We start from the raw sequence: 16063 nt of genomic DNA, 5'->3' as shown, positions 1-16063 counted from the left end.
CAAAAGCATTAAGACAACAACGTGATTAAAATGATTCTAAACGATCACGAAACTTTAAGCTTGATGAGCATATTCCAATGATCGGGGTAAAATGTTTATATTTTTGCGTATAAATATATTGTAATAATCCTAATGAAATATATGTTAAGCAATATAATTTTTTTTTCTCGATCATCGAAATAGAAAATATATATCTTATAAGACGTAGGTACTATTTTGAAGAAAAAACAAAAATCTTTGCCTAGAGATAATAATAGGTTGTTCTCTGATAACAGACGAAAAAACTTGCAGACGAAAAAGACAAGGTCGGGCGAAATCACAGCTAGGATTGTCAATGTATAGAAAACTACAGAAGAAAACTAGGAATCTAAAAGAAATGGAGGCACAAACTACTAGCTTTACCATTTAGCGCGATTAACACCCATAGTCGTTTCTTCGGTGACAATATGGTCAACCTACCTGATTCTTCGACGTCGTTAACAAAAAGAAAATAAAAAAGAAATCTCCATTTGGATGGATTCGACGGAATTACCACTAATTTTCGGTTCATCTGAAATTCACAAGAACGAAAGACGGCGACTAATGGCCGTAAAAGTAAAGTCTTCGTAGACATTCCTCTTACGCCTTCCTCCGGTTGCTGTAAAGAAAAGAAAAAAGAAAAAGAAAAAAGAAACGACAAGTCCGGGACACTCAAACATGGCTCATTGAAATTCAAATGTCAATCTTAAGAGTGCGAGCATATATACTAACGAGACGAACGACGAGAGAGAGAGAGAGAGAGAGAAAGAGAGAGAAGAACGTAGAGACCATGAATGCAGAGTGCTTTTTGTGTCACGATGTCGAAAATGAACGACGAATCGCGCCCATATTTGCTCTTGAATTCTGTTGCTCGAGAAACTTAAGAAATCTGTGAGCAGAGTACGACTCGATCGTTTAAAACGTCGTGTTTTAATAACTACCCTTCGTAAGTGTCAGGCGAGTTTTTCGTGTTTTTTCGAACAGGAATGACTTTTACAAAGATCCTTACTAAACTGTAGAATAATCGAGATCGGTAAAGAAAGTAATGCATAAAGTAAATTCCTTGAGAAAACCTTTTGCTTATAACCCGTGCATATACCTCGTGCGAATAATAAAGCGAGCGGCGTAATATTTCAAGATGGCGGGCGCGGTAGGTACTCGGTAGATGGCACAGCTCGATATTATTTAGCGTCCCGGGGTCGCACCCACTTAACCCCATCTCCTGGCCGCAAGGCCGTGCGCAAAAAAGGGCGTCCACAAAGACAGAGAATAAGTTACCTTAGACGAAAGGACGCGCCTTAGCTTTGCGTTCTCATCCTCTTTCTACCTCTCTTTCTCTTCCTCTTCCTTTTCTTCTTTTTCTTCTCTTCTTCTTCTCTTTCTCTTTCTTCTTCTTCTTCATTTTACTTCTTATTTCCATTCTCCTATTTCTCCTTAATACTCATCGGTGACATAGGAAACTGACTTATATCCTAAATCATTCCCCTTGTATATTCGTAAAATCTTCAAAATTTGAACATTTTTCTATTAATCGATATTGTACGTGTCTTAAACATCAACGTTCCTCTATTTTTTATTATATAAAATAAAAAGAAACATGTACGCGTAGATATATTAGCAAAAGCAACTTATTGTCAGGTTGTCTGGACCATTTTTATCGCGGAAAGAAGCTAAAAAACTCCTTCTTATGAATCTTCTTTTTTCTTCCTTTTCTTTTCTTCTCTTTTTTTTTCTTTTTTTATTTTCAAGACCTCAATCAGTTCGCTCGTGTACGAGTGTATTATTTTTGTCTACAACATAATGATGGCCATCGTAGATATTTTATACGGCCCATGCAAATATCGTCTATAAAATTTGGCAAATCGCACGAGTATCAGCACCGCAATCGGGTTCTTCAAGGCGATGAATAATAGGTTTATAATCATTTTGGCATCTACTTTTTATTGAACAACGTCGCTTTAAAATCGACATATAAGTCTTATAACTCATGCCTTATTTTCTTCCTTTTCTCTCTCTCTCTCTCTCTCTCTCTCTCTCTCTCTCTCTCTCTCTCTCTCTCTCTCTCTCTCTATTCCTTGATATTATGACACAATTGGTCGATTGAAAAAGACCGATGGAAATTTTATACAAAATTCACGAATGAATGAGGATCAGAACTCATTTGATCACGCCTACTCGAATATCAAGAAGCTGCTCAAGAGGCTATGTGAACAACGGATTCGTGAATGACCTTTCATTTAAATGACCTCCGTCCAATCTCCTTCCCCCATCCCCTCTCTCTCTCTCTCTCTCTCTCTTTATCTTTTGTATTAACTTCTCAATGTTAATCGATCGATTGTTACACCTTCTCGCCGTACATTCTGTAAAATAAAATTTTGTTCACAAAAATAAACTTGCAAAAAAATAAATCCCCTTTTGACGTTCGATGATAAACTGATGTAAAAAAAAGAAAGAAAGAAAGAAAGAAGCAAGAAATTTATTCTTGCGATAGAGCATAAAAAATAAAAAAAAAGAAAAAAAAGAAGAGAGAGAAAGAAAGAAAAGTAAAAAGAAAAAAATTAAAGGACATAGTACGTAAAATCGGGAAATGATCATCGGCGGGAGTCCTCGGAAAACGTTTCTCTAGGTGTAGGAAGTTTCGCTTTTGCAAGACATTACCAAAGTCTTGTCCTCGTCGGTGGAATGATCGTTTCTTCGACGTAGCCAATTAGCGTAGTAGTCGATGCAGACGAGATGAGAGAAAGAGGGAGAAAGAGATAGAAAGAGAAAGAGAGAGAAAGAGAGACTCGTCCCTTTCTTCATCTCGTTCCACGTCCAACCTAACAGGAAGGTACCGCGTGTGTCCCGAGCTCGCACACCGTATATATACGTGAGCGCAGGGTCAAGCGCTCGTAAACGTCACGCGAGAGACGTTCGACTCGAGGCCGAGTACCTATAGAGGCGCAACCAAGGAAAAGAGAGAGAAAGAGAGAGAGAGAGAGAGAGAGAGAGAGAAGGAGGATACTCTCGCGCATCTATGAAAAACGTATTATGAATTTCCCGGCGGCCAATCGGAGGCAACCGAACGGACGCTTGCTCGCTGTCTGACCCCGGACTGTCAACCCGGACTGACCTCCCTTCTCTCCTTCGCTCTCACGCTGCTCTCAGTTGCTTGCCTCGGCTGCTCACCTCGGCTGCTAGCCAAGCCCACAGGCCACAGGTGTAGTAAACCTCTTTACCTCACGCACTCGCGCGTAATGGCCCCGCTCTTACGCCCGTGCCGCCGCATCTGCCAAGCTCTCCTTCTTCTCTTTCTCCTCCTCCTTCTCCTCCTCATCTTCATCCTCCTTCTTCTTCTTCTTCTTCTTCTTTTTCTTCTTCTTCTTCTTCTTCTTCTTCTTCTCTTCTTCTTCTTCTTCTTCTTCTTCTTCTTCTTCTTCTTCCTCTTCTTCTTCTTCTTTGTAATAGTAGTAGTAGTAGAGTCTCTTATCCTCCCTTCCCTTCTCTTTTCTTCTTCCCTTCTTTATCTTTCCGTTCTTTACCTTCATCTCTTTTATCTTGACTGCCCACGTAGAATGCCACCACATTGCCAACATTCGTCGGGAAGCAACTTTGCTACTCTTCGAAAACTTTGAAAGAGAATGATTCAGCTAGATTTTAATGGAAACCACGAATGAAAGAGTTCTATTGAATATTTTGGTCAAAAAGTTGAATTACAAATAAAGTATCTGTAATTTTACTATCCTTGTCGATCGGTTTTAATACACACATTGTATTAAATCCAATGTTTGAGTATGTTTGAAAGAGAAGTTTGAAACTTATGAAAGAAAGATCTAAAGCACAAATTAGGAGTTTTCTTTTCTTTGGTTTTCTCTTTTTTCCATTTTTTTTTTTGCTCTAGCTTCATTTTAACGAATACTGAAATAAAATATCTATATATCATTGCGGCATCTAACTATTCTGTTGACCGTTCCAATGGAATAATGATCTATAAAAAATAGATGAAATTCATTCTAAATTATTGAATACAGTGTAACTTAAAAAATGTATTTCTTTCAAAAGTATGCTACTTTAAATCCCTTTATTCGAGAGATATCCATTCAATTATGTTTTTGATAAATAAACGTTTCGTATCGATTGCAATGATCAAAATTATATGGACATATATAAAAGCATCTTCCTCGTTTCGATAATTCTTAGCAACACCTCGTCAACCATTTATTCATTACATTAAATACGCTCATAAATTTTCCAAATTTCTTATCGTCGAATATAATAGGAACGACATTCATATTCACTGTCGCAATCTAAATCTCGAAATTAACGTATTATTTTAATTTCAAATATTAATGACTGAAAATGAACGTACGACGTACGCAAAGAACAAAGTTCTTTTTCGAATCTCTCCTGCGTCACGATCGTCACAGCACAGTACGGTAGATTAATAGCAGCCATCCCGATTTATTGGTCAATTTATGATTCGAATTCGGCATGTCGTAGCCACGGAATACGACATAAAAATCTACTCTTTCTAAGATATAGGCTTATATTCTTGGCTTGGACGACCACCATTCACGTAAGGGGGGGGGGGTCTTCTCCCCATCAATGAACAACTAACCGGTCTTCCTTCTCTTCCGGGCTCTCTCTTTCTTTCTCTCTAGCTCTCTCTTTCTCTCTCTCTCTCTCTCTCTTTTTCCTTCTCTCTCTTTCTTTTTCTCTTTTCACAAATGGACAGTCGGTCTTCTGTTTCGAAGGAGGGACTTTATTAATTTACGACGAGACGGTGACTTTGACGATCCGCTGTACGGTGTCTCCGAGATTTACGTAACGCACTAAAAAGATGACGCGAGTTAAGAAAAAGAGAGAGAAAGAGAGAGAGAGGAAGGAGAAGAATAGTCCACTATATGATCAAGATGGTACCGGTGGGAGATAGCAAAATACGGTCCTCAAACGAATATCTCAGGGATTCACGACCACGTAAGATTAAACGGTTTTCTCTCGGCTCGAGACAAGAAAGAAAAAAGTTCGTCTTTCTCTTTCTCTCTCTCTCTCTCTCTCTCTCTCTCTCTCTCTCTCTCTCTCTCTTTCTCTCTCTCTTTCACACACTTTTTCTTTCCCTCTCATATCTCTGTTTAGAAATTACACGACATCAAATGACCTCGAGACAGCACCTATTTTTCGTTGTACGATACTTTGAATTTCTACGGATTTCTCTTATTTCGCGGTACAATAAAAAAGAAAAAAAGAAAGAACGATTGTTGACGAAAAAGCAGAGAAAAAAGAAGAGGATAAAATTCATACGAGTTTATAGGTGAGGAGGTTAACTAGCTTGTTAAGTAGGAAAAGAAGAATGTGACATGCAAGTAAACAGGTCGAAAAAGAGTTATCGTAGAAAATTCAAAAGATCATATATCTAAACCAAGAAGAAGATAGCTAAATGTGGATATGATTGAACAATTGAAAAATTCGTATTAAACAAATGAAAAAAAGGTAAGCAATGATTTGTGAACGATTGTTCATCGTAATTTTCTTTTCTCTCTCTTTCTCCCTGTCTCTCTCTTTTTGTTATCATAATATAGAAAAATTAGGCACATTATTAATGCTTCATATATATATATATATATATATATATATATATATATATATATATATTTTGTAATGATTTTTATTTGAGCAACTTTCTGATAGATATCTTAGGGAAAGAGTAAAATACCTGATACCTGGCACCCGAGGAATCTTGTAACGTGATTAGCAGTATCGCGTCTTCGACGTTTCTCAAGAGTCATTGTACAACGCATTCCGTATCACGAGTACCTCAAAACGAGTTACGTGCCCGTCGTTCTACACCGTGCTTTTTTTCCCCTTTCTTTCTTTCTTACTTTCTTTTCTTTCTTTTCTTTCCTTTCTTCTTTCTTTTATCCTTTTCTTATTTTCTTTTCTTAACTCATACGGTCAGCGTAAGCTGACCCTCGGAAAGCTGAATCAGGCAGGAAATCACGAGAGCTTGTTGGGTGGACGTCGAGTGGTCTCTCTTATTCGTCCCACCTAAGTCAACAAGTGGACTCAGAGGCATTTTAACCGTCGCGGGTTTACAGGTAGGTACTCGCGTGAACATACACAGGTGCACGCGTATAAAAGAAGGAATCGAAAGGAACGCCGTAAACCCCCTCACTCTAAGCCCCTTCCCCTGAAACTCTTTGAAAATGATCGAGAAATCATCTTATATGTATCTCGAGATCTATCGATCTCTCTCTCTCTCTCTCTCCTTTTCTTTATTTTTCTCTCAAATCCATCATAGATATCGGAATCGTCATTAATGTCTCTTTCTCGTAACGTGAAAGCGTCGCAAATTTTAATAATCGAGAAATCCAATCCATCTGGCATATAACGTAAGATTCGAATCGTAGTAGAGATCAAAGGAATATATTGATTTATTCTCGCAAAGAGAGTGGAAATACGCCAAGCGAGAAACTTAAAGATTCTGTGACAGTTATGTCAAGTGAGAGTTTCTCGCGTCTGTATCGAATGCAAGAGACGCGACTCTTGCTTGCTATCCCATATGAGCTATCATTTGTTCTCTATCGGACTAAGCCCGAAAGATCATACTATGTTGGCGTGCAAAGTTCTATATTTTCACATCCGTTTCCTCGTAAGAGTTCGAACGTAACGTCGTTCCTGCCTCTTCTTTCTATCTATCTATCTATCTATCTTTCTTTCTTTTTTCTTTTTTTTTTTTGTTTCTCTCTTCCTCTCTCTCTCTCTCTCTCTCTCTCTCCCTCTCTCTCTCCTTCTCTCTCCCCCTATGTAAGAAAGGTACGTAAGAAAGTCCTTGTAATATGTATGAACTCGTGTTTGAAGAGTTCGCGTTCCAGATGGCCGTCCGCTTTCCAAGGATATTTACAAAGAGCTCGTCTTCGACCGAACGGGGCAAACATCGCACGATTTCGCGAAGTTGCGTACTTAACAAAGAGCTCTACGATGCAACGAGGTCTCTCCTACGAATCAATACTTTCGAATAGTCTCGAAGAACACTTTGGGAAGGAGTTAAATTATATACACGAATCGTTTCTCGTTGAAGTGACAAGATAAGACAAAATATTCCGAATATATTCTTTCATTCTAAATATATATTGCACGCAGATACAGAATATTCTTTATTTTTAATTCGTACATCATGAAAAATTCAATCGTGACCACATCGGTGGCTCTCGTAACATTCGCAATAAAATCACTTTCGAAGACACGACAATCGGAAGAAAAGAAGAGTCGTTCTAAGAAAATATAGGTAGGTACACACGATTTTATACTATTCATATATTTTTTAAGGCACAAAAAACATAAATGACTATGTCATCAAGACAATGTAACAAGATAGTTACTTACGTATCTTAAGAAAGAGTCTCTCCACATTTTGTTATATTTTATTTAGAAGATCGACCGTAAGGATAGGCTAAAGGAAAGGCTCCGTTATTACGTTAAATAAAACACGCGTCGCGATAAAATTAAGAAAATTCCTTCGGTAATGATAAATAAAAATGATAAAAAAAATTTACTTCGTTCCTGGATTCCGTCGGCACATAAACGTAACACGCGTTATCACGCAACGAGCCGTGCATAATTATACGGACGGTAATCATAATGAATGTTAAACTATCAGGCACATTTTGACTCTCTTCGCTAAGCCGATAGCCAAGAGAGAGAGAGCTTAAAGGCACTATCAAAGGCACACGATCGTTCCTTGTAAATAACACACTTTGGGTAAGAATCCACCAATAAAGAAGTCAAAAGGAAATACATAGCCTCTTTCCTTTTGAATTAAGTGAAGTTCACGTATTTCTAAATAGCGAATCACGTTACAATCAAAAGTAACACAATTTCTTCCACGTAGATTTTGAAGAAAAAGCGTTTGAGGAGGACGTCTCGAAGTTCCTATCAAGAATCTTCGGATCTACTCCAAGGTCATGTTTTCCTAGTGAGATCCAACGGTGGTCCCGTGTCACGAAGGAGTTCATTGTCCTCGCTATCTGTCGATCTCTCCTCTTCCGTACTAGCTATATCCGGCTCTCTCGTTTCTAGCTTGGTCGCAGTTCCGGTTGCCGTTGCAGCAGCAACAGCAGCAGCGGCAGCAGCGGCAGCGGCGGCGGCGGCAGCGGCAGCCGCTTCCGCAGCAGCCACGGCAGCTTTGACGCTGAGATCGATAGGCTCTTCTTGTTCAGGACCGAGAGATCTTAGAAATGCAAGACTCTTGTCGTAAATTCGCGACTCGTCTGCCGATCTTGGCCTCGATCGGTCCGCTTCCTCGCAGAGGCTCGATCGAGCTCTCAAAACTCGACTATCTTCGTCTCTCGTCCTCGTTGGTGAGGGTGTTGATCGAGGACTGACGCTCTCGCTCGAGGAACTCGAAAGGCTCGCTAACATGGGCGGTGCTCCGATTTGGTTAACATACGGAACGATGAAGCGTTGTTGAAAGGGAAAGAATGGAGCATTTAAAAGTTGCATGTGCGTTAATGCTGGATGAAAGAACGCTGGTCCTCTCCACATTGGAAAGCTACTCCTCGAGACTTCTGGCCTAAGAAGTTCCTGAGGGGCTCTTCCTAATTCCGCTGTCCTCATACCAATTTGATCCTGACTGGATCGTGGAGATAATTCCTGCGATCTCAATTGGCTCGAAATGTCCTGCGGCCTCAACGCCGCCTCTTCGCGTTTCCCTATCCTATCTTGATGATGTTGCTGCTGGTGTTGCTGTTGCTGCTGTTGCTGTTGTTGTTGCTGCTGCTGCTGCTGCTGCTGTGGCTGCTGTTGCGGTTGCTGCTGTTGCTGCTGATGATGATGATGGTGATGATGATGATGATGATGGTAACTATTCGCCGTCGTTGTCGCAGTTGTGATCATTCCAATGATACCACTTGCACTGGTCGTACTGGCGTTTTCGTTATTGTTATTATTGTTATTGTTTGCCGCGTCCAACGAGCCGAATGCTTTTTCATATGCCAACTTTGGGTCCTTGATAAGACGCGTGTGCGCCTGATGTGTCTGCTCTTGAAGCAGACAGTGGATCTTGAACCAATTCGAACGGCGGCCGTATCTCGAACCGGACTTGGACATACCGACCATCAGGCACTTCCTTAGTCGGCAAGCTTTACAAGCTGTTCGATTTTTCTTGTTGATCACACAGACACCACCGTTCTTGCATTCGGATATACTGCCCAGATTATTGTAGGTACGCCCGAAGAACGACTGCGTGAGAGAAAACGGATGAGGATACGTCTTCAATTTTGTATTTCTCAACGAAAGAGGAAAAAATTATAACGAAAAGAAAAAAAAGAAATACTTGCAAACAAACAAAGATAAAAAATCAATGATGCAAATAGATTTAAATGCAACTAGATACAGAAATATTTAGCATATTCGAAAAAACTTGTAAGTTACTTCTATTTTTTTAAACGAAACTGACCTTACAACCTTCGCAAGTGAAGGCTCCAAAATGAAAACCCGCGGCCGGCTCTCCGCAAACTCTGCAAAGTTGATTCATCTGTAACAAAAAATGAAAAAGAAAAAAGAAGAAAAATTACATAGAAACGTTATAAATATAATTACGTATCATAGCAAAAATATCTTGTATAAGGATTGGAATAGTAAAGTTCTCAAGACTTTCTCGGAAGAGTCTCGGTACGAACTCGAAAAAAAAAATGGAAAGAAAGTAAAAAAGAAGGCGGCAAGAAGCGCATAGAGTTCGGTTGCGAGACTGTGTTCCTATTAAAATCTAGTTAGCCAGTCATTACCGACGATGAACCAGAGACTGTAGCCTCTTCGTGGATACCATCGCGTCGATGAAACGAGAAAGGACGAACAAATGAGAAAGCTTCGCGCGCAATGAACGCGTTATGATGGAAAGAAAAAGAGAGAGAGAGAGAGAGAGAAAGAGAGAGAGAGAGAAAGGGAGAAAGAGAAAGAAAGAGAGACAGAGAGATAGAAAGGGAGAAAGAGAGAATACGACTAGAACGAACTCAATTCATCTACGAATGACCTTAAGGTCACTCCACGCATTCTATTCCATCGTTTCGTAATTTAAACGAGAAGTTTATAGCGCATAAATGATCGAATGTGATTTTAAAACAGATCGCATTTGTCGCATCGACGTCTATGACAACGTTGCTCCACTTTTTAACGAATGCATTTTCCTAAACGATAGTGTCCACGCTCGTAGGGTCAGTTCCTTTGCCTCTCCGCAGATAGATATACCTGATAAGCGAGTAATTAAGAAATGTCAGTTCTTAAAAGTATTGGGAAAAAACGAGGCCATCAAAGCACGTAAGCGTTCATTTGTCAAAGAAGAAGTTTATTATAAAATTGATAAGCATATCAAATTCATTTTGAAATTTTACGCCGATTACGATGAGTTGTAATGCAATATCACCGAAGTCAGAACGCGTAAAACGGGATCACCGTGAATATAAAGTACGAATGTAAGTAACAATAATTGGATTAACCAATTGCTTCGAAATTATAGTTAAAGAGCGATCTGAGATGTGTTCTCCTGTGAACGATGGATACAGGACTCCTTCCGTCGACGTAAATTCGCATTCGTGAAAGGTAGTAATGTTAAAAAATTCTCTAACAAATTTCCCACTGCCTTGTGATTAAAAACGAAGGAAGGGCCATTCTCAGTGGAAGAAAGTTAGAGAGTAACCCTTAGCGACCGAGTGTTTTACGATGACCATATCGTGGATTATCCATATAAAAAAAAAAGAAAAAAAAAATTCTAGCTTCAGGTAGATACCGGATGGTATTCTTTTAAAAAGTTTAAGGAGTTTGTTTTCTTGTTTTTTTTCTTTTGTCTTTTTTTCTTCTTTTTTGTCAACACCATAAAAATTTTGCCAATGCTCGACGCTTAATAGAGAATGTACTCTGAGAACGGTTTGTACGTTACAAACGATATAAACAACTTGCAAACGAAATTGAGATTCTATTGTAACTTCTGTTCAACGGATATAACCTAAGGTACAACTTATATAAGAACACACTGTTGCTGTTCGTTATTATCGGTATACGGATGCTCGAACGAACGAACAGTGCATATACACTTTCACACATACCACGTCACCGAACTTGTAGAATAAGAAGGGAGGTGCTTGATGACACCTGATGGAAACGACAGTGAAGCGCGAGGCATAGAAGACGCGAAGAGAAAAGTAAAAAAGGTTCAACGTCCAACAGATGACGCGGCTGTGTCACCTCGGATCTAATCCCTGCAGCCTGACGCGCCACGACCCAACGGAACTAAATAAATGTTCTCGTGTCTCGTGTCTCCTTGGTGGCCTTTCCCGTCTACTCTCTCTCTCTCTCTCTCTCTCTCTCTCTCTCTCCACCTTTCTCTCTACCTCTGTTTCTTTCCATTAAATCATATATGGATAGACAGATACATATTAATATTCACAAATAAAAATATAAGAGAAATTACGAAACCATATTAACACTTAAATACCCGTTTACGCGTTAATGCGTGCTTTTGTTTATTACACCTAAAAAGTGATCGTACATCAGTACGTTTTTATTTTCCCCTCATATATTTTAATTTTTATTTCAAAATAATAGATTGTCTTCGTTCGTGTAATAAAGTAATTATTAACAATAATAATCATAATACTATTATATATATTCTTTATATCGATGTATTTTCAACAAATCAGAAAATAATTAATTTACATTAAATGATTTTATTAAACGTGCGTTATATTATTTGACCTCATCTTAATCGCGCCAAATATTTAAGTGTTAAGTGTTAAATAAATAGTTAAAACCTTGTCGAATGATCTCGATTAAGGTACGTACAAAATAAGACACATTTATAATATATTTTATTTTAGGCAATGTGTTAATTCTCATTTAGTATGGGATGATTGATGAGTAAAAATATTAGAAGATAAAAAAAAAGAGACTCACCACGTCGGTGGTGGCCGGTGCCGAAGCGATGCTCGACGTAGGCGTCCACCACCCTACGGTATTGCTACTGGATGTTGTATTCGCGATAACACCAACACTCGTATTTCCGGGATTGGATCCGCTCCCAGATAATCCTATCGAGCTCGATATATCACCCACGTCCATTCGATGTCCTTTAATCCTTCGATGCAAAACCTCCTGCTTGCCGATCGCAAGATTCGTCCTCCGTTCTTCCTACGAAATTTCGTATCAACATTTTTTTCCTCCCTTCTTCCTTTTCTTCTTCTTCTTCTTCTTCTTCTTCTTCTTCTTCTTCCTGTTTCTCTTGTTCTTCTTCTCTTTCCTTACGACGCTATCTCTTTTCCACGATAATTCTCTGAGCTTGCTAGTACCTCCCCCCGTGGTTTATCTCTTTGTCTCTTGCTTGGCATGTGGACCGAACTAAAAAGAAAATATACGTTTCGTTGAAATTAAAATTGACGGAGACCATCAAATGCCATTGAAATATTGAAGATCATCGTACACGTTATTTCGCGATTACGCGAATTCCTTTTGAATGTTTCGAGCTTGATTTTCTCGTCCTTCTAATTTTATCTTTTGATTATGCGATGATCGAAATTCGATACCCACCCAAAAAAAAAAGAGAAAGAAACAAAAAAATAAAAGACACGATGCGGAGAAGAATTTGCATTGATTTCGAAATTTTCGAAGATCACAAACGCGACGATTAACATCGGCGCGCGTTTAACTAACGACTAATTAGAAGTCGTATCTTCCAATCCGTGGAAGACCGGTTCGATAGGTGTACACCGTCGCCTTGCCAGAGGACTACTAAATCCTTAGTTCTACGGATTAATTCGCTCGTGCTATGTCGCAAACATAACGTGCCGATTTAATCGACGATCGCAACGATGGAACGATATTACGCGTTAGACAAGAAATACTCGTGCGCGATCTTTTACGCGATTTTTATCGATTTTACTCGCTCCTTGTGCATGATCAATTTACGTTCACCGTGTTATATCACTTTGAAACGAGTTATATCGAGGTATATCGAAACGCGAGACATTCCTAATTTCCACATTTCTTTTACAAAATTAGATACATACTACGTCAAGTGATAATTATCATTAGAAAATTACTATGTAATTATCTTGTCCCCCCCCCCCAGTCTCCTTTAATCATTCTCCTCTTATCAATTAATAGAATCGATAATGACGATATCTTAAAGTTTTAAAACGTGTACCATTTTCATCATTTCCGTCATTGGACGTCGGACTATTAACAGATTCGCAAAATGACTTTATCATACAAATAAATCAACACTATTTACGTGTCAGATAAACTATCTAACTAATAATAAAATCGTCACCAATATCATCGAAATTCCTTGTAAATCCTCCAATCAACTTGATATCGAATAAAAACAAATGAAATCACGTATCGAGAATTGATTTTACGAACGAAATCACGCGTACGCGTGTAAGTAAGTAGGTACCTACTTACATACTACTTCTTCTCTTTATCCCGTAATCCCTTCGCTCTCCCTCCCACTAACAGCGAAATAATCACTCGGTTATTAACGATCGAAGATTCTTAACGATGCTCTCTCTCTCTCTCTCTCTCTCTCTCTCTCTCTCTATCTCTATCTCTCTCTCTCTCTCTCTCTCGTCTTTTATCCTTGTAAAGATCGAACGGTGAGCTCCTCGCGACGGCGATAATGACTGATCGGTGAAATCCACTCGCATCAAAAGCGTCGCCCGTAGGTAGGTAGGTGTTTTTAAGGCGTTCGTTTTTTATCAAGATCTTCTCCTCGCGCTACCAATCCGTGGCGGACCAATGAGTGACGGCCAATCGGTACGTCAACTGCAACTTTAATGAACCGGTTGCGAGCGGCACGTCATTCGGATATCATCCTGCCGACTGACAGTTTAAATCGTTTGTGCCAGGACCGACGTGACAAATTAATCGTCTGTGCCGCTTAGTCCGAGGACGCTTTTTCGTTCCTACATATCCTCCCAGATAATACTGACCATCACTATCCTTCACCCTCCTCCGCTCATCCCCTCTCATAACCCCATATCCCACCTTTCCCTCGCGTTTTTCGCTGATTTCTCATTAATCGATCGATCGGTCGATCGATCCTCCTTCCCGTAAAATTCGATCGAATGACGTATCACTCGATTACGTACCGTCAACGAGAGAAATATCTTGCAAACTTCTTAACAGGACGACTTCCTTCCTTCCTTCCTTCTTAATTCCTTAAACACAATGTCGACGATACATCGACACGCTCGCAAATCTTTCAAGGTCACTAAGAGACACTTCGACGTTTGATAATTTCTCTTGGCACTTGTTGATAATTGTTCTCCCCTCCCTCTCTCTCTCTCTCTCTCTCTCTCTCTCTCTCTCTCTCTTTCCCTCTTTGAGTATTTCACACAGATCCTTGTAGTATCCTCAATAATACGTGATTCAATCGAAGCACACCGAGATATATGTACTTCTCGATTCGAAATACATCTCGGATCGTTTATAGGAAAGAGATGATGATAGACGAGAGCAAAAGGAAACAAAGTTGGAAAAGATACATAAATAGATAGAGAGAGAGAGAGAGGGAGAGAGAGAGAGAGAGGGGGATATGATGAGACGAACAAAAAAAGGAGAGCAAGAGAGAGAGAGAAAGAGGGAGTAAGAGAGAGAGAGAGAAAGAGAGAGAGAGAGAGAGGAAGAAGAAATGTTGGATACAACAGGGGCGAAGAAGAAAGGACGAAGGAAACGTCGTGTCTGGACCACCGGCCGGCTCGGGGCGTGCGCTCGTGTAGCACGTGGCCGAGAGACTGAATATCCCTACCTTGGATACTCTTCGTCAGTCCGTTTGTCCGCCTCGTCCTTATCTTACCTACTCGACCGAGAAAGACTACCTCTGCCCTCTCTCTCTCTCTCTCTCTCTCTCCCTCCCTCCCTCTCTCTCACTCTTTCTTCCTTCATTCTCTTCTTTCTTTCTTTCTTTCCTTCCTTCATTCTCCCTTCCTTTCTTCCTTCCTCCTCTCTTCCTTCATTCTCTCTCCCTTCCACAACACTCAACGAGGATCCGAAGATCACGTCTCCCCTCTCATCTCGCACTTCTCTCTCTCTCTCTCTCTCTCTCTCTCTCTCTCTCTCTCTCTCTTTCTCTCTATCTCCATCTCTCTCTCTAGCCTTTTCTCGCTCTCTCGCACGTACACTATGGATATCCCCGTACAGCATCCATCTCCACCTGCGTAGGAGCCGCGAATCCTGGCATCTCTTCGATTCTCTCTTTCTCGCATACATTGGTACTTTTTCTCTCTTTCTCTATCAACCACCAGTCTCACCGCCAACGAATCGTCTCTATCTTTATCGCTCTTAACAGCCTTACCTATCTTCTTCTTCTTCTTCTTCTTCTTCTTCTTCTTCTTCTCCTCCTCCTCCTCCTGTCCTCCCCTCTTTCCTCTGGCAGCTCGAGTACAAACTGCTCTTTTCTGTAAGCGCGGGAGGAGCGCGAACCGAACCAAACCGAACCGAGCCGAGCCGAGCCTAGTCAAGCAAAGAGACGACAACACACGTATGCGCCTATATTCCTCCTTCATCCTCCTCCTTTTCCTCACGGATTCACTAACTTCGACCTTCTACCTACCTATAAACGCATCTGCGATATATCCATATACGTCTATATGTATATATATATATGTAGGTATGTATATGTGTATGTATATTCGCTAAGAGGAAAAGATGTATCACCGTTCTTAAAAATCTTTCCTTTTCTTTTATTTCTTTTTTTTTTTTATCATTATTCTTTCCTTTTACCGATAATCCTTCCACGTGAATTTACGCGCTCGGCATTTCCCACGCGGAATCACAATACTACGATTTGATTTCACATGAAAGAATTGACGTCGACTACTACTTAAGACTTTGATCGTTCGTTTCTATTTCGATTATGTAAAGAGAAATAAATGTTGATTCGCCAAAGAACGAGAATAATCATACTTCCTCTAAACTCTGAAAAGTATATGTCGTAAATAATATTAATAATAGTGATAGGATGTTTTTACAAGTTTCCAAATGTTCAAACTATATTTTAGGCAGGGAAATTTCTGAATGC

At 39.8% G+C, this 16063-nt stretch overlaps 1 protein-coding gene across 4 annotated transcripts; it reads right to left on the bottom strand.

Annotated features, from left to right (window-relative positions):
- Positions 1-5694: 5694 nt before the first annotated feature.
- LOC118444683 (uncharacterized) lies at positions 5695-14823 on the bottom strand. 4 transcript variants are annotated; one of them, XM_035873192.2, is made up of 4 exons: positions 14133-14823; positions 11941-12381; positions 9452-9529; positions 5698-9234 (listed from the first exon to the last, which is right to left on the bottom strand). In XM_035873192.2, exons 2-4 carry the CDS (start codon positions 12103-12105, stop codon positions 7957-7959), a joined length of 1521 nt encoding a protein of 506 aa, XP_035729085.2. In that variant the 5' UTR covers positions 12106-12381; positions 14133-14823; the 3' UTR covers positions 5698-7956. The 4 variants fall into 4 exon arrangements, with proteins under 4 accessions (XP_085517648.1, XP_035729085.2, XP_035729088.2 ...); XM_035873195.2 differs by lacking the exon at positions 14133-14823 and adding an exon at positions 13447-13971; XM_035873193.2 differs by lacking the exon at positions 14133-14823 and adding an exon at positions 12464-13002.
- Between the last annotated feature and the right edge of the window lie 1240 nt (positions 14824-16063).

This window comes from Vespa mandarinia, chromosome 15 (assembly GCF_050613455.1).
Source record: "Vespa mandarinia isolate Hongniang chromosome 15, ASM5061345v1, whole genome shotgun sequence".
NCBI classification, from domain to species: Eukaryota; Metazoa; Arthropoda; class Insecta; order Hymenoptera; family Vespidae; genus Vespa; species Vespa mandarinia.
The sequence above is the reverse complement of the archived record's forward strand: the minus strand, read 5'-3'. Positions and strand labels throughout refer to the sequence as shown.